The sequence below is a fragment of the Scomber japonicus genome, chromosome 3, assembly GCF_027409825.1.
Source record: "Scomber japonicus isolate fScoJap1 chromosome 3, fScoJap1.pri, whole genome shotgun sequence".
Taxonomy (NCBI): domain Eukaryota; kingdom Metazoa; phylum Chordata; class Actinopteri; order Scombriformes; family Scombridae; genus Scomber; species Scomber japonicus.
The window spans coordinates 18,624,604-18,648,611 of NC_070580.1; the positions used below are offsets into that span (position 1 = coordinate 18,624,604).

Sequence of the window (24,008 nt, forward strand, 5' to 3'; positions counted from 1 at the left end):
ATCTGAATTCATGTCATGAATTGAAGCAGCTTTTCAAGGCATTGTAGTGACAGAGACTGAGTGTGTTTCCTGACAGATACTGTCATCTAGGTGCTTCGTTGTGTTTTCATCCAGGAGTCCAGGGTCTCAGTTTCTTGTCTGTCACCCTGAGGAAAGCTGTTGACTCACAATGAGGTAGCACAATCCTGTAGACTGCTGCTCTGTAGAAGCCCTCTGCATTTCATATATGTCTGCACCACACAGGCTTCAATGTATATGTCAAGCTGATGGGTGGGAGGGCATTTTTTGACAGACTTAATATCTATATTCTGCCAAAAAATCGTTGAAACATTTATAAGTTGTAAGTAATGCTTTATTAATAGTTTATTATGATGTACTAGTGTTTTTAATCAGTTATAAGGCTTTAATAAGAAAAACTAGTTGGCTACAAGATTGTGAAAAGTCTCCTTTCTGATTATTCCTGCTCGAACATGTCACTGTACTTTCTCTTTTTTTTTAAAGTTGTTCAGCTCATCAGGAAAACCTCAACAGTGAAATTATTCAGCTCATCTTCTGGAAATGTGTTACCAGCAAATCTGATCTCAAAACCTTTTATTAACAACTTATTACAAAAGCACACTTTATGGATTGTTGGGGGAAAAAAACCTTTATTTATAGATTCACTGTAGACTTGATGAGAGAATGATAATATGAATATATGAAAAATTGCATTATATGAACATATGTAACTGATATTTTACCAAATACAAAGTATAACACCAGCTGAAGGGATTTATTGTTGTTCATATGAATGGAATAATGCATCAAATATATCAGTAAATGATGTATTAACAATGAATGAAGCCTTTATCCATGGTGTTTTATTACAAAGTTCATGAGGAGGACTTGTAGTTGGTTGAATCATCACAAATAAAATGAAAGGTATCTTTGATTTAGTGTGCAGGTACTCCAGCTCCTATCCTACTGAGTATTTGTGGATGCTGTTGTTGTTGCTGATGTTGTTTATATTATAAGTCAGTTAATTTAATCATCAGCATATCACTTTGTGTTTTATATAGCAAGGATAATAATTGTTTTAAGGAGATAGCTAACAAAATCAGTTTCATGTGGCTGAAAGGGCATGTTGGTTAAAAGCATATTATAAAGCTGGAGCCTCGTGTTCGTCTTCAGCAATCAGCAACTGAAAACACAATGTAATATGAAGATATTAAAGTGCACAAATGAGGTGGAACAATTAGCTAGTCACCCGAGAGATTCTAATTGAACAATTACAGAGACAAGAGAGACCTCGCTCTCTCCCACCCCAACAATAATCCATTCACACAAGTGTAGGCATATATTCTAACAATACCCTCCTGCAGTCATGACCTAAGAAATCAGGTTCAAATTCTTTTCTGGGCTTGAGATGTCCAAATATATTTTCTGCCTGTTGAACACAGCATGCAAAACCCTCTATTTGCAGGAGTAAAAGCCCCTGAGGAACTTTAAATGGCACCCAGCAGTTTTGTGTGTATATATCTATGTCTGTGGTGTTTAGTGAGTCTGGTTGAATGTGAGAGAGAGACCACGAGAGGCCAGAGTATCTTCCTGTGTTGGGTGTCTTGCTGCATTATGCAGTCCTTTGTTTATTTGCAGTTCTGGTAGTGAATCTAAGTTGTTTATCAGGCCTTATGTGTGAAGCCATTAGAGAGCAAACACTTCACTTGTGACATGTCAGCTTTGAGAGAGAGTACAGAATACTGAGAGGCCTGCTGGAGGGCCACAGTGACAGCAGGGTGGATTCTGTTTTTGCTTGTGTTTACCACGGGGAAGTCAGCAGAGGCCAACTTTCTTCATCCCTCCCACATCCCCTCTGAGTTACTCACCCCTACCTCTCTCATCAGTAATCTCAGGGGGGAGGCCTGGGAAAATATGTGTTCACTTTTTTAAGGTACAAAGATCCATTGTGAGATACTTCTGTTGTTCCTTTCTAAAGAAAACTGTTTTAAATTGTGTTGTATTGACCTCAATGCAATGACAATAAAGACAATTCAATTCAACACATCTTTTCAGGGCTGGAATAGTTGTTGTTTTTCAAAATGCTCCACTAAGAAATCTAATTGTTTCTTTAGTTTTTGAAGATGTTTCTGCTTTAAAACGTACAATGTTGTGTAGTTTGATAGTCAATAGTGACAGAAAATATGTGGATGATTTGTAACAAAGGGTTAACCAAACAAGACATCCTTCATTGCCATATTTTTAAAATCACTAATGCTTCAGATTATTTGGCATTCACATAAATACATAAACATAGAAAATCCTTCAGTCATTATGTTAATATGTACAGTATATATTTACTTCTAATTTGGAAAAAGCCTGGAGAATAGCTCACACTGTCAGTTCAAGTGTCAGGCTGATAATCTGAACTCAGGGAGAGAAGACAGCAGATAAGCCCATAAGACTGCTTCTTCCTAATATTTTCCCTTGCCTCCATCCAGAGGGAGCTTTGTATGGACATGTGTGAATCCTCATATCGCTCATAATTGCAACAACTTCAATTTAAAAGATCTCTGCCCTGTGGGAATCTTAAAATACCTGCAATGTAACAACCCCTGTAATGATGTTTTAGTACAGGGCGGATGCGGACGTCAAAGTGTTACATCTGATAAATGTTAAAACTGGTTGGTTGTAGTTGTTGAATCTAAAGGGCTGTCAAACCAGCAGCATTGTTCATTTACAGGTAGAGTTATGTGATGTAACTGTTGTAAGCTGTCCTTTACAGATCAGCAAAATAGTTAATGCATCCTGAAGTTATTCAGTTTCATGTCAGTTGTTGACATAGCTCTGTCTTTATTGAAGTTTAGAACATAATATGTGAAATTTGTGCATAACCTCTAAAATATTAGTTATTCATGGTGGTGAGTTAGAGCAAATGTGATTCATACCTGCCACAATACTGAGTATACAATTACAGAAAGAGTAACACAAATAATTAACAGAGAAAAAGAAAATAAGAATGGTGTCTGAATTTCAAAGAACAGTTTGTTCCATTTCCACAGGTTACTTCTAGAGGTTGAAATGTAACAGATGAGCAATCTTTCTGTTCTAGACACAAGGTATAAAGTGTTACGAAGAAATCATTTCCCCTGCTGATGTCAACCAACTGTCACCTACAGTACATGTATTTTCAACACCATAAATGGCCTTAAATGTTTTTCATGGTTCACATATGACACATATTTCTGGGCAAATATAGATTGTATTTGAATCTGGTTTCAAGTTATGACTAAGTTTTCCCAATCAGTTAAAGCTACCAAGGTGTTAACCTCTGTCCTTTACAAGAACTGATCGCAATAAGAGACAGTCAACTTCTGTCTGACACTGACAACTGCTATTCTAATCTGCAATACTTCCTTGATGGTGATTTACATTGTCATCAATCAATCATCGAGCACTCATGCTGAGAAGGAGCTGGCTCGTCTTCCCTATGCTATGTATTATCTTCCCTAAGAAGAAGGCTCATATCTCTGTAACTGTCACTTCTATTCTAACAAGTAATACCACTTAGAGAGAGAGAGGGATCTGAAGAATAATCCCACCGAGGGCCCGACACTGGGAGAAAATCCCACTGTAAAATTTCACACGGTTTAACATACTTGACTCTTTTGAGGTATAGTCCTTCATGCTTGCTTGCTTGTTGTGTCTCCACATTGCATGTTATTGCAGCTGAGGTTGAGTAACATTTTAAGACAGAAGCATCTCTCAATGTTGTATGGATAACATCTGAAATACACAGAGGTCAAACAGGACTATGTTTGTGTTTGTTTGCTATTCTGTCAAAGCAACAAACCTTGAGCTGCAGTACTTTTTTTCGAATCCTTTTACTGTCAGATATTTTTTCTGAGAGAATAAATCTACTCCACACATTTCCCAAAAAGTTTCCTTTGCTAATGTGTTTATAAAATCATTATACTGCCTAAATTGTTTTGGATTATCTGTCTGACTCTGTGCACAGATTTTGCAACAGTAGCCATCTGTTCCCTGTTCCCTGGCACCAACACCCACCCAATAGACTCTCAGACTTCACACTTACTAATCAGTTGGAAAGAACGAAACTAACCTAAAACAACAAGTTAGAAAACAACAAAACATTTTCAAAAAACATACTGTATGGAGTGTGGAGATGCAAGCTATGGTATGTATGGGTAATTGTTTCCTTTCAAGTGAAGTACTGCAAGGAACTTCATTGTCTTGTAATCAGGATTGGGTGATATACAAATAAACTTAACCAGAGTGAATAACGAAACCGGTTTAAAAAAAGAATAAGAAGAACAGTTTTATTTTCAAATTTCTGGTGTTTGTTGATGGACAGAAAATGATATTTAGCACCCACATGAAGTTTAAACTGTTATTTCCTGTACAGAGGTGCAATTATCATACAAGGAGATGTGTCACAGAGGGGAAGACAGTTACTCTAATCCCCACTACCGATATTGTACCCACTAAAAGACTGAAATTTGGCCTTGTATTGATCCTATGGTTGACTAGTGTGATATAAGTTTAACTGAAGTGGAGTTTCACCTTACTTATGTTATTTTTGTAATAAACAGAAACATCAGGGGGGAAATGATATCAAGCAAAAAGTGAGGGTAGCTCTGTCAACCCTATGTCCACACAATGAAATACAATCATTGGTTAAATGTGAATAACAACCCATACCCAATAATTACAGACAGACATATAAGGAAAAGGGGATGGTGATGCTCCATTGTTTCTCTATCCACACCCACCCCTCTTAACCCTCCAGTGTGGGGTTGAATAGTGTTCAAAACAATACTGCACACTGCCTCTCTCTTTTCATGCACTACTTCATTTATTCAGCCTCTCTGTAATTTGTTGTTTACATGTTGAGTGAATGGTTTTGTTCCACTCTGCTCAAAAATTATATCATGACGCCCTCTGTCGATGAATTGTGGTAAAGACGTACCCGGAAGTAATAGCCAATGAAAATGAATGAGGACACATGTCATCCAGTGCAAGATGAGTTGAGTTAGCAACAATTTCCTGTTTGGTTGCCTAGCCTTCAGAATAAAACAAATCATTTCAGATTTAAAATAGTTGTAGCGTGAATAAGTAGGCTATTTAAATATTATAGCATCTGATTTCTTATAGGAAAAACAACAAAATTGAACTTTTTCTTGACTAGAGTGGTAGACCATATCTGGCACCTCATCTAATTTAACAGGCTTACTACAGCCAGAGTCATAAAGATGTATATAAATATTTAAATCAAAGATACAAATTCCTTTTAACTTCCTTTATAAACAGACATTCATATTTATCTGCAGATATTGTTCACATCGCATTGCAGACCTTCAGGGACGTCGTTTATCCAAAGTGTCACCACAGTGTCTTGGTCTTTGTGGTCAGTCTAGATTTGTGTGGATACGGGGTTTTATTCTGAAGGGTCACAGCCGACAGTCCTCGTGTTATTTCTGGTCGGCGGAAAGAAGCGTCACCGCGTGTCTGACAGATTGGTCCGTATCCAGTTAGCAAGTTTAGTGAAACCAACTAAACCTTCACAAGATTGACTTCAGCTTCGACAGTTCAACCGGTGGGCTTATAACATAAACACACTATAATGATGTAACAAGAGCTTCATGTAAAATAAATAACGGTGTCTTCCTTGGTATTTCTTCGTAACAACTTTTTTTTTAGCCTTTAGAAGCTAACGTTAGCCAGCTAACCTAACTTAACGCTGACCCCTTCAGCATTAGTATTATATTTATTTACAGTGTTCAAATGATCAGCTTCCATGTTGACACGAGTTAGTACGAAAACTCGTGTTAACATGGAAGCTGTTATTTGATATATTGTGTTCCCTCACCAGTTCCTCTATTCCAGGTTTTAACAACGTGCGGTATTGACAGGACTGGGCAACATAGACACAATACCATGCTGATATTTTGTATCTAATACTAAAACGATATTGCGACAGTACTGCAGGGATGGCTATTTGTGCTGTCACAAAATATTTACACAATTACGTTTTTGATAAATAATCAGCTATGTGGATATATGTGATGCGTGTGAAGACAAATCATTTAAAAGCTAGAACCCTTCAGAATATTACATCAATTTGCTGTAATTCAGCCTTTAAAACCAAACCAGGAAATAACAACACTTATGCCCTACCACGATCCAATATAATGATATACTGATATTGGCACAATATCGATATATTGGCCAACCCTAGTTTGAATGCTCACTCTTAAATTGTCTCTCTTCAAGGCTTACATGTGACCCACTGGCACCAGCTGTCACCCACATATTACTCAGTTACACCTCGTGTGTCAAGTGAGAAGCAGGCAGCCCACAGACATGTCTTCACAGGGAGATGGAGCTGCAGAGCAGCATCCTGAGACAAATCTGTCCGATAATTCCTCCACTGAGACTGATGCCACTGGTGGAGCCATCATCACTGTCACCATTGGGGCAACTGTGCCAACAGGGTTTGAACACACTGCTGCAGAGGAGGTCAAGGAGAAGATTGGGGTCGATGTGAGGATCAGCAAAGATCGTGGTCGTATATACTTTCCAATAACTACTGACAAGCTTTTCCAGGTAAGATGAGATCTAGAGAAAATGCATGAGTGTTTCTAAATGTTAAATTGCATTATTTACAGAGGAAACTTTGACACTGAACAATAGTAGTTTCTATTACTGTTTATATGGAGCCCAGTAGTGATATACTATAAAAACAGGTGCATGCACAGAAACTCTTCCAAAGCATCTAAAATCTGTCTGACTTAGGGCTATAACTAACTATTATTTTTATTACTGATTAATCTGTCAATCATCTCTAGTAAGTGATTTGTTGTTGGGTTTATAACTTGGTGGAAAATGTCTATCACTGCTTCCCAAAGCCCAAGATGATGCCTTCAAATGTTTTGTCTGAACCAAGAGTCCACAACCCAAAGACATTCCGTTTATTGTCATAGCGGACTAAACAAATCAGAAAATGTTCACTGTTGCCATGACAGTAAAGGTTGCGTATCTTTAAGGAATTTGAAAACTTGTCTCCAGTGATCATTTTAATCCAAACTATGATCTTTTCAAAGTTCAAAGAAATTGTTAAAAGTTCAATTAAAGGTTGAATATGTAGAATATTTATTAAAAGCTATATTTAAAAAAAAAAAAAAATACAGCCACGGGGCGTTTTGAGGGGTACAGAATGAAAGTATTGCTTTTCCATAAAAAAAAAATATTTAGTCTGAATTAATATTTTTAAAAATTTTTGACGGCCGGAATTGCGGGTTGCCAGGGTTGTCTGTTGTTCCGGTGTTGTATCGAGATGAGTTTCCCCTAGTCCCGCCCCCGTCCGAAATGGCCCGAACGGCGAAGGAAGCGCGCTGGGGACGGGGAAACTCATCTCGATACAACACCGGCGCAGCTACTGTAGGCTGGCACTGGGTGAAATGGAGTTGTAAACAAACACAGCCGTGTTGGACTTACTAAAACCAGCGTTTTTTGCTCTCAAGTACAACTTTTCATCACAAAACTTCGAAGGTAAGACAGAATATCTGTTAGTCGCTGTAAATAAGTGGTTGTTTACCTTTGTATGCTGCTGGTTCACTGAGTTTTTAGCGCAATAATAGTGGTACTGTTGAACTCGCCAGGGTCTTAGCTTTCATATGAGATGCTATTTGTTTGTGTACCATGAAGTATCAAAACGGTAGCAATGGAAATGTGGAGAGTGGGTTGACTTTCTGACGCTATTCGGATTTTGATATTTGATCATTAACCTCTTAACGTACGCTGTTCCGTTCACGGGACGGAACGGATGTTAGGAGGTAGCCACACGTTCTTCTGAATGTTTTAAACACCAACCCTTAAACATATATACTCATGCCGTACATTGTTGGAAAGCTTAGATTGTTCTGATTCATTCAAGACCACTCACGACTTATATGGTTGCTCACAGCCGTAATAGTATTAGCGATTAGCTTGGCTAGCCACTCAGCTAAGTGAGAAAAGCTATAATGCCTACATACCTTCAAAGTCTTCCCTTTATCCACAACGATCATCTTATGACACAGGACTTTATGTACAGCTCGCCAAGTATCCATTCTTGTGAAATATGAAATCCGTTTCCATAAAACCGGAATATTTTCCTCAATATGTCCATGTATTTAGTCCAACACGTAATGTAATAACACAAATAACAAACCATATACGGTCCGTTTACGTCATTTCCTGACCTGCGCGTCCATCTCAGACTACACGTGACTAGATGTTTACGACCGTGAGCCTCTTCTGCTTCTGACGACACCACACACAAGCCAATCGGTGTTTAGGATTAGGAAGTACATGCAGAGACATTGCTGCTACTCCCACTGGCATGTTACAATGTAATGTACCTCGGTGGTTTCAAGTCAGTTACGGCGAGGGTATGTTCGCTTCCTGTTTTCAAAATAAAAGCACCAACTCTATCGTTATGGTTTTCTTAATAATAAAAGGCAACGGGTGTTTTATTTTGTGAAAATGACCGGAAGTGCGTTACTCGCTACGGCTAACTTGAGTGGCTCCGAATTCGCAGGAACAAAACTTTAAGCAGATGTTATTTGGACAAATTTGCGTCACATTGTGGATCTAAAGGGCTACTTTCTCGCCTAAAAAGGTTGGATAAAGTGGTATATTTACAGAGTTAGAGCTAAAATAAAATCCGGCATCGGACCTGGCAACCCGACTGCTGGAATTACTTTTTGGTTGTTGCGACTACGATCTCGAGACATTAGATGGCGTTGTTCTGCTCATTCTACATATTCTACCTTTAATCGTGATTTTGATTTTTGACATAATCGCCCAGCCTTAGCACTGTATTATATTATAGATACTAGAGTTGTGAACAGCAATGTAACTTTATTCTTTAAAGAATAACTTACAATCGATTAAACAATGATCAAAATAGGTTATGAATAATTAATAGATCATCGACTGATCGTTGCAGCTCTAATATGACTTGTCTATGTCTGTCTGTCTTTCTCTGCAGGTTCATCTTCTGAGGTCTGTGGACAACCTGTTTGTTGTGGTTGAGGAATATGATCATTACCAGTTCAAAGACTCAAAGGTAACAGTCAGCTTTACTCTGTTGTAGCTGATGTTAAACACATACAGTATGCATTGTTATCAGGGTCACAATCACTGTGTTTTATACAGGAGGAGACTTTGGCGGAGCTGCAGGAGCTTGCCTCCAAACTCCCCTGGACTAATGCCCTAGAGGTCTGGAAACTAAACCGCACCCTTAAGAAGAGAAAAGCCCATCGGAGAGGAAATGGCAACAAAGTAAAACCTAACAGCGAGACCACAGACGCAACCGTGGCTGACACTGAGCAGCAAGAGCTACCTGAGGCCGCTGAAGACCAAACGAAGCCGGAGAACACACCTGACATAGAAGGCAGCACGCAGGACTCAGAGGATGCGGCACCCAAAGCCAAAGTACTCAAGTTTCGTGTGACGTGCAACAGAGCCGGTGACAAACACAGCTTTTCCTCTAATGAGGCAGCCAGAGACTTTGGTGGGGCCGTACAAGAATTCTTTCAGTGGAAAGCAGACATGACAAAGTTTGACATTGAGGTATGCACACTTGTTCACACTGGACTGACACAAAGTGAATAACATTATACGAGCCAAAAAAAACGAGATAAATTTGCAGAGTGTAACGTAATGCTTAGTTTATGAGTAACAAAAGAAACAATAACAGCTCCTTCAGTTACCGTTTCCCATGAAGATTAACCGCCGCTAACACAATGCAACAAGTTTAAAAAATGCCACATTTGGCTTCAGCATTGTATCACAGTGATATGATCACAGTGAACTGGTGTGTGTAGTTTGACTACTAAAATGTAGTTTGTCATTACATCACATTTGTGCTTTTGTCTGAAGCAAATTCAAAGACATTTAGTTCATAGTTCTAGTACCAATTCTTGTTTTATCAGGTATTCAAATGCATTGTTTTAATATTAAGTTAATTGCTCATGTTTTCAAGTTTCAGTGTACTGAAGATATTGAACAATAAAATCAAGGTTGCGATGAACAATTATTTTCATTATCAAGCAATTTGCTGATTATTTTCTCAATTAGTCCTTTATTGACTGTATTAAATGTCAAAAATAGTAAAAATAATGGCAATTTATTATTTTAATAATAATCATTTATTTATTTAATAATTTATTAATTTTAGACCTCAAGTTGACATCTTCAAATTGCTTGTTCAAGAGCCCAGAACTCAAAAATATGTAACAAAAGTAACTTATTTGTATCCAGATCATTTTGGGTTAAAACATTTTGTTGTCTGACATTTCTGCTTTATATAAAACATTATATGTATAATCATGTTTTGAATGTCCCTGTACTGTAGGTCTTACTAAACATACACAATCAGGAGGTGGTGTTTGGCATCGCACTCACTGAGGAGAGTCTTCACAAGAGAAATATCAGTCACTTTGGACCCACCACTCTTCGGCCTACCCTGTGCTATGGCATGCTCAGGTAACTCCTCTTTTTTTTTTACCCTTTTTACTGCATACACCATGTGATCTCAGTTATCTTTCTCAAATTATTCTTTGAATTTGTGTGTAGCTGTGAGGGTTCGAGGTACATAAACATTTTGTCATTTGCTTAAGACTGCTTATTGCTTAGTCCCAGTTACACAAATAGACACAACCACACGATGAAAGGGGACAACAATAAAAAAATTATGATTTATTTTCTCTGAGTCACTCCCTCTTTTCAGTCATTCTCTAGCTCACATGATTACTGCTGCTCTTTTTCTCAAGCTGTCAGCTAACTTGCACTGTCTGTTTTTTCTCATCTTTTTAAAAATGAGTCGGGAAGCGAGCAGCAAAGCCTAACTTTAACAATATCAAAGGAGGAGAAATGTCCACCCCCGTAATATCATGTATTTCCTAATGGCAGGGTTGTACAGCTCTGCTTGACGGTAAAAAAGGTTCTTCTTCTCGTGGGTGTCTTTGGTCTGATTGCTGGATTATGTGATTGGCCACTGCCATGTGACATCAGATTGTGTTTTAGCAAAAGTTGATTCTGGTTCAATATCTTCGATTGTGTTTTTTTTTATTGTTTGTTTGTTTTTTTGCTGCACTCCATACGGTCAACATTTCAGCAGCCCAAGTGTGCTTCAACTGAATGGGAGGTGTTTTTTTCAAATAGCTGGATCTGGTGTGAATGCATAATATATGCATATATGCATAATAGCCAAAAAAACAGCGCAGTTGTCAGACAGAACAGGAATTTTATGCCACAGCCAAACAGCCAATGCCTTGGATACCCCAAAGTGTGGCAGTAATGTTGCTTCTAAAATAAACTACTCACACGGTCCATTTCGCATGCCCTGTTTGGAACTGACTGTTGTACCCTTAAAAAATAGTGCCAATTGCCTCATTTAAACGATACGATACGATACTTTGTCTTGAGCCTGGAGGAATAGCTCTAGTGGAGCTTGGTGGACGGCAAGAGGGGCAGGACTCTGGCAGAAGGAGGGCGTATGTGGAGCAAGGTAGGAGGAGAGAGATAGGGAGAGATAGATAAGAGGACAGAGGGATGATTTTTTTTTTTTTGGGGGGGGGGGGGGGGGGTGAGGGGGGAGTAAATAAGGGAAAGAAGGAGAAAAGAGAAGGAAAGTAGGAATAAAAGAAAAGGAAAGAATGAAGTAATTTATTTCATTTTTTTACTTTATTTTACTTTAATTTACTTGTAGATTCATGTGGGTGTATGTTTGTTTTGTGTGTGCAGTGTGTGTGTGGGGGGGGGGGGGGGCGGTCATAGGATCATGAGGGGTTTATGATGGTAGGTGGTTTTGTAGCTGAAGGATGTATGACAGTGGGGTATTAGTTGTGAGCTCGGCTTCCTTGATAGTCTTCCACATGGCAGGGTTGGTTGTCTCATTTAAAACTGCACACCATGCAACAAATATACAGACTCAACATTTGCCAGAGTCTCCATCACCACGCTGGTCATCAACAGTATCGCAAGATTTCTCCCACTCCCACAAATATATGTGTAACATAAACATTAACAGCTAACATTAGCTAACAATAACTGTTGATAATGTGATAAGCACACGCAGCTAAACACTGTACAGTGTAAGTATTAATTCACGTTGTTTTTTAAGTTTTTTAATTTAAAAAAATTATTTTCTCCGGCAGCTTTTTATAAGAATGATCAGTCAGTCACTGATATTTGGCAGCTTGACAAATTCTATTTCTGCTGTAGAGACGTCAGGAGACGCTTTGTTTTTGTTTACACTCATCATCAATTTATTTCTTCCATTGCGTAACGAACATAACTATGAATGATCAACATTACACACACACACACTTTCCTGTAAGCCGACAGACAAATCAGGAAATTCTGATGTTGCAGACAAACGTGTTTTAAGTCATTTTTGTGGCCGCTCTTATGATCTCAGACACAGATGCTGCCAATTGCATTGGTGTTGAAACTTGTTCAGATTAATTTTGATCACCCCTGGCCCATTTATTGACTTCATTTTATTATTAAAATAAAACAATAGCAATAATTCATCAATCAGACAGCATTTTATGGAAAAGTCAGACATTCAGTGCACAGTTTTAATAAACACTGTACTGTTTCTCAATACACTATATTATTATTGTATACCATCTTCATACAATGTAATTACCACTTATTTTTATTGCACCATAGGTTTTGGTCTTGACGCCCTACATTTTGGTAGCAATACCCCAATAAATTTAAAAAAAACTGATGTATAAGACACAGTCTATTTTGGGGGGTGCCATGCTGGGAAAAACACTTCTCTATTAAAGACTGGTTTATTTGAATGAACCAGTAGTCATTCATTTATAAACACATATGTTTATACTCCAAAACTTTTTCAGTTTACTTTTATTAGAAACACAATCAAAACACAAATATTACACCTGAAACAGTGAGTCGGGTTAATGGTTAATTGTCTGGTAATGATTTACTTAACTGAACTGGACAGGTCAGACCTGGTTCAGATTAGGCTATGAGTTTCAATTAAGTTATTTTAAAATTACCCAGTAACTTTACATATTTGATACAGTGTGTACCTGTGTGCTTACTCGAGTCCCAAAAACTCTTCATCAGAGCTGTCGCTGTGCGCAAATATTGTGCCCAAGTCGCAGTAAGTCTCACCAAGCGCATTGTCCTCTGCCTCTGTGTCAGTCCCAGAATCAAACAAAGCATCATCCTCTGTTCCATCCAGTGGAAAAACAACAAAGTTAGTGAATCTTTTATTCTTCAGATCTGTGCTCATACTGTGTGTCGTTATGCGGGTCAGTTTGGTCTGTAAATTCTGAAACACACTCGCTGGTGAACCCCTCCTTTTATTTTTTATTTTCCCATCCTACACACAGCAGTAACAGCTCATCAATTGTTCTTCCTTTTGTTTGAGTATTAACATAATTTCATGCACGGCAGTGCCCCCTTTTGGTTATTTCGAAAGCAACAGTTGCAGAGCAGAGTATTCTCTTAGGTTTGCGTGTGTAAAAACGTGTGCAAACTTGACATCACCTGCAATAAATGTGCAAGCTGATCTACTAACGCAGCGCACTCCGGTTTGCATCACGGACAGTCAAATCCGATATGAGTGTTTGGAGCTGTTCAGACTTAGGCACATCTGTCCAAATGAGATTTGAAACTACCTCCCAAAGGTGGTTTCAATCTGGTTTGCAAATCGGATCTCATGTGATTCATGACTGTTCAGACTTCATAAGAGTCATCTGGTTCCAATCTAGATTAGCTAAAAATTGGATTTTGGCTTTCAGTGTGAACGCAGCCTTTGAGAACTACAATGGTCTGTTAACTGTCTAGCATTGGATTAGGACTACTCCTTGCGAGGGGAGTATATCAATCAGCCTATCTATTTGAATTAGCTGCAGACACAGCTAGGGCACACACATGCTTTACAGGTGCTGTTTATTGGACGTTATACTTCATTAGTGTGGATGCCTTTTGACATGCCTTTAATCATATCCAGATCCAACCTCTCGCTGTATTTTACTGGTGAATAGGACACACCGGTATATAAGACGCACTCCTCATTTCAATGAAAAAAATCGTGTTTAAGGTGCAACTTATATACCGTTTTTTACGGTCCAGGCCTGAGTTGTACTGTTGTCCTATTTAGCTGTTTTTTGAGCTGGACAAAATTTATTCCATGACTAAATTGACACCAAGGCAAGGATGACTTGTTTTCCCTGAATGAGTAGAAACATATATCTTGCATCTTTGCCAAGAAAAACTCTTCCCTGTTGAGATTAATTTACAAGTCACACAATGTTTGTTTTAAGGCAGGCTTGTCAAACTGATTCCAGAAATGGTCATGTGCTCTTTATTGGTTGGAACAAAAACCTGCAGCCACACTGCCTTTATGGAATGTGACATACCTGTTTTAAGTCATAACAAAACAAAATCACAGCTGTGCTAACATCCCTGACAACAAGCACATTTTGTAAATTACTAAGATGTGGTTACTTAAAATGCTTTTTTCTGTGTTAATGTTTTAAATGATCTCTAAATTATACTGTAAGCCTGTCACAGAGAAGTGATCAAAGTATTTACTGTTGAGTATGGGTTGTAAATAGTGTGCATTCGGACTGCTGAATACAAGATTTGCCCACATATTAAATTCAGTTTTGAGACCTATTTGATACCTATGTTTCATCTAAAATGTGTATTTCTTCTAGAATAACTGTTTATGCGATTATTGAAACCACACAGATACAGAAATATAACTGATGTTTATAAAGGGTATATTGATCACACTGGTGATAAGCCAGATGTTTGTATGAAGCAGAGTAGCAAAGGGTCCAGAACTAAGGCTTGTGGTGTATTATAATTATCACTTTTAAAACTGTAAATAGTTTTAAACATGGTTTTGATAAGACGGTGCTTTATGGTTCATACAGCAGAAACAATCAGCATGTGCAATTATTTTAATAGTGCATTGAGACACATGTAAGTGCAATATTCACTTGTGCATTAACATGTATAAAAGGAGTGTATATAATAATATATATGTCTATATAAAATAATAAATATAACTGTACAATATTTAATCTTGCATTGGTGTCATATACTGTATATATTTGAGGGGACTGTTGCTCAGGAGGCAGAGCAGGTCATCCTTAAATTGCAGTATTGGTTGCTGTGTGTGTGTATGGCTGAATAAAATGCAAAAATGTAATTTGCTTTGCCTTACTTTGGTAGAAAAAAAGTTATTTTAAAGTTAAAAGTTCTTTTGAAGAACCGAAAAAGCTTTTTCAGAGTGCAGCTGACTTGATTTAAACCTTCTACATCCATTCAAGTACATACATTTACCATTAATATCTATACCTTATTGTCATTTGACAGGCTGTGTAAACCGCAGGCGTCAGATATTATACTTGATCCAATGTGTGGAACTGGAACGATACCATTGGAGGTAAGACTCAACTTCTGTGCGCGGACTCACTGTCTGTCCGGTCATGATTTGTTCACAGTTTATTTAGTGTCATCACATCGGCCTCCATGGGTGAAATACAGATTGATGCATGCAAGTTTCAAAAGATCAGCTACCTTGTGGGTTTGCAGAGACCTCTGCTTGTTATTTGCAATCTTCAGATCAGGAACATATAAGCTTCCTTATCATCAATCTTTTTTGGTTTATAATCAAACCTTTGTAGCTTGGATTTAACTGTTGGTCACATCTGGTTATGTCCTTAGTTAACACATGTTTGAATCCTTGGTTTATGAGATTACAGGAGGAGGGCTTTAAATAATAACAAAACCACAGACTACTAATTGTTTCATGGTTTTCTTCACCAGGGCGCTATCGAATTTCCTAGTTCATTCTACATTGCCGGTGACAACAATGACATGGCAGTTAATCGCACAGTCAATAATACACGTCACATTCAGAAAAGGAGGGCGGAAATGGGCAGGTGAGCATGAACAGCTGAACACCTTAATAGAATTTTAAGAAGATTTGTTGGGATACATTTATGTGTAAATTATGATCACCATCATGTTTTTTGTCTTTAAACAGTGTATCTGGATTACCCATTGACACGGTGCAGTGGGATCTGTGCAATTTACCCATAAAGACCAGCTCTGTTGACATTATCATCACTGACATGCCCTTTGGGAAGAGGTACCATAACAGTGGTGTACATGAGTAATTAGAAACTACCTATAGGTCATACTGAATAAGTTAATATTGTTGATAATGATATTAAAGCCCAGCCAAAGTTGAGTCTACCTGAATTTGAAGCTTCATCTGTTGGTTACAGATGTGTTAACATAAAGAACATGAGATGTCATCTTTTGTTTTCTTGAAGAATGGGCTCCAGGAAGAAGAATTGGGACCTCTACCCCTCCTGTCTGAGAGAAATGGCCCGTGTGTGCAGACCAGGCTCAGGAAAGGCTGTTCTGTTGACACAGGACAAGAAATGCTTTACAAAGGTACCGTAATTGTGTCCAATCTTTCAGCTAAGACATTACTGAAGATTTTCAGGAAACTACAATTCCATGAGAACTTTGAAATAAGTGACAGTATCAGTCCTTTCCTGCCATTGCTAACAATTCATGCTTGCACACGTTATATTTACACTTGTTGGCAGACAACATAATTTATGAGGAGGGACTGAAGACTGAAAGCTGTCCTGCATTGAAACAATGCCAGGGGCTGTGTTTATGGGTTTGTGTTGCTCCATCTAACAGAGTGACATGAAATACGATGTAGGAACTCCCATTTGAGTAATGGATCTGTGAATTTGATGCCAAATCTGTTAAAAAGTAATCCACCAGCAATGTGCACTTGCATGTATGCAATTAGCCAGTGCAGCACCTTGCCGGATGACATTGCATTACGTTGTAGTTGAAATTAAGCCTGGTTCAACTTTTTGGCTGGATTAACCTAAGTTTTTTTTTTACTGGCATTGTCTGCGTTAGACTTTCCTCATTCAAATTAATGGTATTTGAGACTCATTACTGCCGATATCCGATATTCCGACATTGTCCAACTCTTAATTTACGATTCCGATATCACCCGATACCAATATATGCAGGCTCTTTACACCAAAACTGTTAGGTAAGAACATAACATATCTCCTATTGTGTAATTAAGACATTATCCTAATTTTATTGTGATGCCCCGCTGGATGCATACATAAATGCAACATGGCTTTCCAAATGTAAACACTGTCTGTGCAAAATAAGAGAACAACTTCAACTTAAGTTATGGAAAAAAGTGCCAATATGGCACTGCCATATTTATTATGCTGCTTTGCAGTCATTGCAAATTGAAGATTTTCTATTCGCAGGACACACTTGGAAATAGTTCCAAACCACAGATATTACTTCATGCACCCGGCGAGCAAGCTTGTTAGCCACGGTTAGTGACCCACGAGTGTAGCTTGTTGTTGTTGTTGTTGTTGTTGTTGTTAAAAGTCAAGCGCACACCAGTAAATGTGCCATGCTGCGTTCATGCAGGCTTGGAAATGCTGAAGCCTACAGAACAAACATTGGTTATAAAAACCAATACTTCCCAATATTACATTTTTAAGTAAATATCCCTAATAAACATACATATAAACATATACAAAATATCTACGTACATACATATACACAAATATATGATAAAATAAAGAACATCTATAATAAAAATAAATAAAATAAGAACAAATTAAAATAGAGGTGAGCAGTGCAGTGTACGGTCAGAAAATCTTCACATTACAGCAGCTCATTGTGTATGTGATGATACAACAAGGCAGTGTGGTGGAGTTCATCAGTCTTACAGCATTTGGGAAGAAGCTGTTCTTCAGCCTGGTGGTTCTTGCCCAGATGCTATGCAACCTCCTGCCTGAGGGAAAGGGGGCAAACAGTTCATGTGCAGGGTGGGTGGAGTCTCTCATGATGCAGGAGGCCTTATCCCTGAATATTTTGATGTAGATGTCTGCAATGGTGGGCAGGCTGCAGCCAGTGGTTCCCTGTGCCAACTTAACCACCCGTTGTAGTGCTCCCTTCTCTGCGGCTGTGCAGTTGCCATACCACACAGTGATGCAGGAGGTGATGATGCTCTCCACCACACACCTGTAGAAGGAGGTGAGGATTGTGGTGTTCAGTCCTGCCTACTTCAGCCTCCTCAAGAAGTAGAGGCATTGGTGGGCCTTTTTAACTATGCTGGCTGTGTAGCAGCTCCAGGTGAATTTGGTGGCTATGCACACCCCCAGATATGTCTGGGGGTTGTTTGTTAAGAAGTCCAGAACCCAGTTGTATATATGTTGATCTTACTCCGAGTGCTGATAACTTGTTCACCAGTGTTTGAGGGCTGGGTGGTAATCATTCAGGTATGAAACTGTGGAGCATTTAGAAACAGGGATGGTGGTAGAAGTCTTCAGGCAGGCTGTGACAGTTGCGACAAAGGGACAGTGAGGTGTTGAGTATGTCTGTCAGTAGGCATGGGCCGGTTACCGGTTTCAAGGTATACCACGGTATGAAAAAGTCACGGTTTCAAAACCACTAAAAATTTCCGTCATACCGTTCCTGCGGTATGAGCAGGTTTTTTTTTAATGTGACGTCTGGTCAGAGAGAGAGTGGAGGTCCCTGGTCGTGTGCAGCTGCAGCGTAAAGACAACCCCTCCCGTACTCCGGTTGCTGTCACAAGCAGGTAGCTCTGCAGGCTGTATGATGGCTGAAGGAGGCGAGCCCCCCGAACTTTCCCCCCGTCTAAAAGGACCAAGTCGGCTGTATTTATACTACGGCTACCGTAAAAAGACAGACGGCCGCGTCTTGGAGGAAGAAGGTCCCGGACAGTAGCAGCGCGAGGAGGAAATACATCCTATAGTGAGCAAGTCTCCAAAAACTGTTGATTCAGTTTTAAGCTCCTGCTGCATTTATTTATTTATATTTATCTTAGAAGTGTTTTTACTTTTTTCAATTATTTATGTTCTGATATCTTGAGCCACAGGTTCAGTGATTGCATTTATTTGCATTTTGTTTTTTTTCTCACAAAACTAATCAATTTATGTCGTGACTTGAGTTGCAGGTTTAGCCTCAGTTGAAGGACTGCACTTTTTTTATTATTTAGAAATAATTCAGTTATTTTTCATTATCATTTATTTTAAATACATATTTACTAAAAATAAAAGACCATTCAATGGGAAAAAAAACTTTTTTTTTGTTTTTAAATACAGACATTTCAAAATATCACATTTTATAGCCGTAATCATAATACCGTGAAACCGTGAAACCGTGATATTTTTACCTAAGGTTATCATACCGTCAGAATTTCATACCGGCCCATGCCTATCTGTCAGTACCTCTGAGAGTTGGTGTGCACATTCCTTGAGGTATCTGCCCAGGATCTTGTCTGGGCCACTGCAGGATCCTCCTCATATCTACTGCTGTCACGCTGAGAGGCAGCTCACCTGGTGGAAGTGTGAGCCTGGACGAGGGGGTGGTGTTGGACTCCTTAAAACGAACATGCAAGGAATTTAGGGCATCAGGTGGAGACGGGTTTGTGGGACACTACCTCCCTTTTGTTGTAGTTGGTGATGCTCTTAATGCCCAACCACATTCTCTTTGGTTTGAGGAGAAGTGACCCTGGATTTTGAGACCATAAGTGGATTGTGCCCTCTTTGTACCTGCCACCAGCTTTCTCCTTTCTGCTCTTGAGTGCCAGATCTTCACCGGACCTGAATGGAGATCCGGGCTTTCAGCAGGTAGCGTACTGCATTCATCCAGGGTTTCTGGTTAGGGTGGAAAGTTATTGTTCTGGTGGTGGTAACATTGTCAACACACTTACTAATATAGCTGTTGACAGATGACGCGTATTCCACCAGATTCATACTTGTGTGTGACAGAAAGCCACATACAGCAGCAAGTACACCACAGCCTCCATGTCCTCCATTGTTTATGAGTTTTGTGTCACATATAAAATGAAGTCACTGCAGTTTCCCGGAGCCATGCTATGACGACCCCGCCCACGTTGAATGTCATGTCGAGCAGAGTCAAGCCGAGTAGTACTGGAACTGTGTAGTGGAAAAGCGTCATAGGTCACATAGTTATGGTCTTTTGTGCTGATTTCCTGGAATTTAACTCAAACAGTGATGCAGGTCAGACCCACATCTGGATTATCTGTATCCATGCCCATCAGCCAGCTTTCCAGGTTGAAGGCTTCCCAGCTTTGGTGAAGCAGATGGGTTAGGGTTAGGGTTAGGGGACATTCAATTCTACTACTATTCACTAATTTAAGTGACTTGCTGAAAAGAGAGACAGAGAGAGAGAGAAAGACATAGAAAGTGAGGGACAGAGGGAGTGTACCTGTGGACAGTCAGAGAGGTGAGACTGAAACTTAATTTTAACTGGTAATTATTCAATGTGATTCTGACGTTTATCAGCGATGTTTACGAATGACACAGCAGACTGGTGTCTCTTCTAACAGTGAGAAGTACAGTGACAGCTTTCTTATGAATAGCTATGACACAGTTTAATACACATCAAGTTGAGCCTCATCTTACAAGCTTCTGCTGTTCTCACTTCCGCATTTTTGTCCCAGTCTGACGATGATGCAGAAACAAGAAGGAATACAGATTCTTGAAGGGTGTTTCTGTATTCCGCTTTAAGGCTACATTACTATCATTTTTGATTACCTCTGACCCTGTTTAGATAGATTCACCAACATACACCAGCTGGATGTACAAGTGCATTGTGGAATTTTTCAATTAAGGTCAGCATGCCTAACAGGTGTCACTTTACATCAGTGATAAAAAGTTATAAAAGGTAAATGTGTGCATCCTTTTTTCCTATTCCAATGTACATTAATAGAAATAGGTGTTAACCGTACAAAATATGTGTTTGTTTACACTGTAATGAGAACAGGCAGATGTACCTGCTTAACAAAGCACTATTGTAATTATGATGAACTGCTGATGGGGCTGGGTGCATTTTTGCTTGAGTGTCCTCTAATGCTTTGGCTCGTGTTACTACTAAAACAGTGCGCAGTATTGAAGTGCCATGTTTCACCTAAGGGCAATTTTACTGTTTTGAATGATCTCCACCCTTTTAAAATCAATGGTTCTGTTTTTATTTCCACACCTCAGTAAGTTTGAGGTGGAGGCATGCCAAGATTAGACTAAATATTGCACTCTATGCATATGCAGCCTGTTGCCATGCAGGTCATTTCTAAAAAATAATATAAATGTAATAAGTATGGTTCTGTTTTGAAGTTGTTAACCAGCAGCAGCCAACCATCACCAACTGGCAGACTACTCAGTCACCTCTTACCAGTCTGTACCTGTACAATATCATTGCACAATATAATATGTGCAATTAGGCAAGCCCCGGTTACCGGTTTCAAGGTATGTCACGGTACTTTTCCGTGCAGGGTTTTTTTTTATGTGACGTCTGGTCAGAGAGAAAGCGGAGGTCCCTCAGGTCGTGTGCAGCTGCAGCGTAAAGTACCCCTCCTCCCTGCTGTTACAAGCAGGTAGCTCTGCAGGCTGTATGTAGGCGAGCCCCCCGAACTTTTCCCCCTGTTTAAAAGGACCAAGTCGGCTGTATGGGAATACTTTGGCTACCGTTAAAAGAGAGACGGCCGCGGCTTGGAGGAAGAAGGTCCCCCAACGTGTAAAACGTGCTTGTGGACAGTGGCAGCCTGAGGAGGCAATACATCCAATATGATAGTGAGCAAGTCTCCATAAACTGTTGAGATTCAGTTTTAAGCTCCTGCCTGCATTTATTTATTTATTTATATTTATCTTAGAAGTGTTTTTCCTTTTTTCAATTATTTATGTTCTGATCTTGAGCGGCAGGTTAAGTGATTGCATTTATTTGCATTTGTGTTGTTTTTTTTCACTAAAAAGAATTCATTTATGTCGTGACTTGAGTTGCAGGTTTAGCCTCAGTTAAAGGACTGCATTAACGACTGCACTTATTTTTTTATTATTTTTTATTTAGAAAGAATTCAGTTATTTTTTATTATTATTTATTTTAAATGTTCTAATGTTCCATCATCATTTTTTGAACTATAAGCACAATATAGACAAATGGCTATCTGAGCCCACATTCCAGAGGAGAGTGAACAAAAGCCTCATTTCTTCATGATTCTGTAAACTTAACTTGCTCTCTGTAAACACCATTAACTCTAAAGTGCAACACACTGGCCATATCTTGTGGCATTGCGTCATTTGACACCCATTGCATACACCAAAGGCATCATAGAGACAGAAAAAGTTGAGGCACAGAAGTTGGGATGAATTTTTAAAAATAGCAGCTTTCCTGGAGCGCTGGCATTTATCACAGACAGAGGGTGATGTGTGTCGACCACTTTACAAAGAAAAGGGATGATTGTGTTCCAGACAGCAAATAGTAAAAACAAACTTAAAAAGGTTTGATTGTAGTCCGTTTATACATTGGTTAGTTAGGCTTACCATTGAGACTTGGTGTTGTTTCTGTGGTTACCTGCTGTTTGACTTAGTGTCTCTTGCCCTGTTATTTACATTTGTGTTTAAACTGTTTAAGGATGTATACACCATCCTGATATTTGATCAGATTGACAGCCTCGCCATAGCTCTCCTGTCACATCTCACATTATATGTTTTCATATATTTTGCCTTCCTCATAGATGTTAAAGGGTTTGGACAAAGTATTAGGAACATTCTTTAATATAATGTACTCCAGTACACCACCACCCACTAGAACCTCAGTAATAAACATTAAGCAGAACTGTCACCTTTCTGATAATGTCAACAAACATTGAAAATATATATGGTAAGCTTCATAAAAGATTTGTTGGATTGCAAAGGTGTTCCTAATAAAGTGCTTGGTGAGTGTATATGTCAATTTCTTTAAAAGCCCACCATAATGGCACTCTCAGTTTTGCTATGTTTTCTTTATTTGGAAATGGACAAACAAAATGTTGGTGGTTTTACCATTTGGGAATGCTGGTGTCTTTTATGTTTATACAACTCTCCATCATGTTTACACAAGCTAATGTGGTCCTCCAGTAAAAAATCTTGCTCCAACCAATTTCTGAATCTTGAAATAATCTCTAAACAACCCCTCTACAATCAGAGAGGCAAGTTTAACTCAGTTTAGACACAGCATCATGGAAAAGACCTCAGCAGCTGCATTTGTCTAAGCAGACATCTTATTTTACACAAAACAAATGTCTCATTTGTTAGGTTTCCCTCACAAGATTTATGTTGTCTCTCCAGGCTATCTCAAGGATGGGCGGACTGTGGAGGAAGTTACACACTGTTTGGGTCAATGTCGGGGGTTTACATGCTGGAGTCTACCTCCTCAAGCGGACCGGAGCTGTGTTTGGCCAAACTCCTGAAGATGTCTATGAATCACGAGGAATAGTTAACACACATGAGAAGGGGGATGACAAGGATGACAAGGAGCTCTCTTAATTCACATCCAGTGTTCTAACCGAATAATTAACATTATTTATATTATCTTTGCTGATTTAACCTTTTTTTAAGTTCAGGTTCTCTGGTTTAGTGTGCCAAGCAGTTTTAATGTATTTTTTTGTATTTCTCATTTGGTTGAGAAGCTACCTGGAGAGAGAAATGCTATTTTCACATTCAACAACGGTTTAATGGTTCTTTTCTCCACCCACTGTTTCCTCTTTGCAGAAACTGCACATTACCATTTGTTGTGATTAATAAAGTTCAATACAAACAAAAGTCAATTGTTGTGAATATTAATCATTTAATACACTACAGTGACTAGGTTGCTTTGTCTGTGGCATATTTAAGATTCAGAGGAAAAAACCTCAGTAGAAACAAAAACGCTGAAAAATATTTTCATAAATTTGGAGGAATATTATCTTCTTGACTTGCTGGAAAGGGAAGGGGGGGAAACCACAGATCTCACGTTCAGATTTTCCTTCCCTCTGATTCAGTTCACACAGTTCTCCATTTCTTATGCTCATCACACAACAGGTGGGACACTGAAGC

The 24,008-nt window shown here is 38.9% G+C and overlaps 1 protein-coding gene across 1 annotated transcript; it reads left to right on the forward strand.

Moving 5' to 3' along the window:
- Positions 1-5,482: 5,482 nt before the first annotated feature.
- On the forward strand, positions 5,483-23,726 carry thumpd3 (THUMP domain containing 3). The gene is made up of 10 exons (XM_053316217.1): positions 5,483-5,593; positions 6,271-6,603; positions 9,032-9,109; positions 9,199-9,615; positions 10,400-10,530; positions 15,418-15,487; positions 15,871-15,986; positions 16,091-16,195; positions 16,383-16,506; positions 23,262-23,726. The coding sequence occupies exons 2-10, from the start codon at positions 6,361-6,363 to the stop codon at positions 23,457-23,459; spliced, it is 1,482 nt and encodes a 493-aa protein (XP_053172192.1). The 5' UTR covers positions 5,483-5,593; positions 6,271-6,360; the 3' UTR covers positions 23,460-23,726.
- Positions 23,727-24,008: the final 282 nt, after the last annotated feature.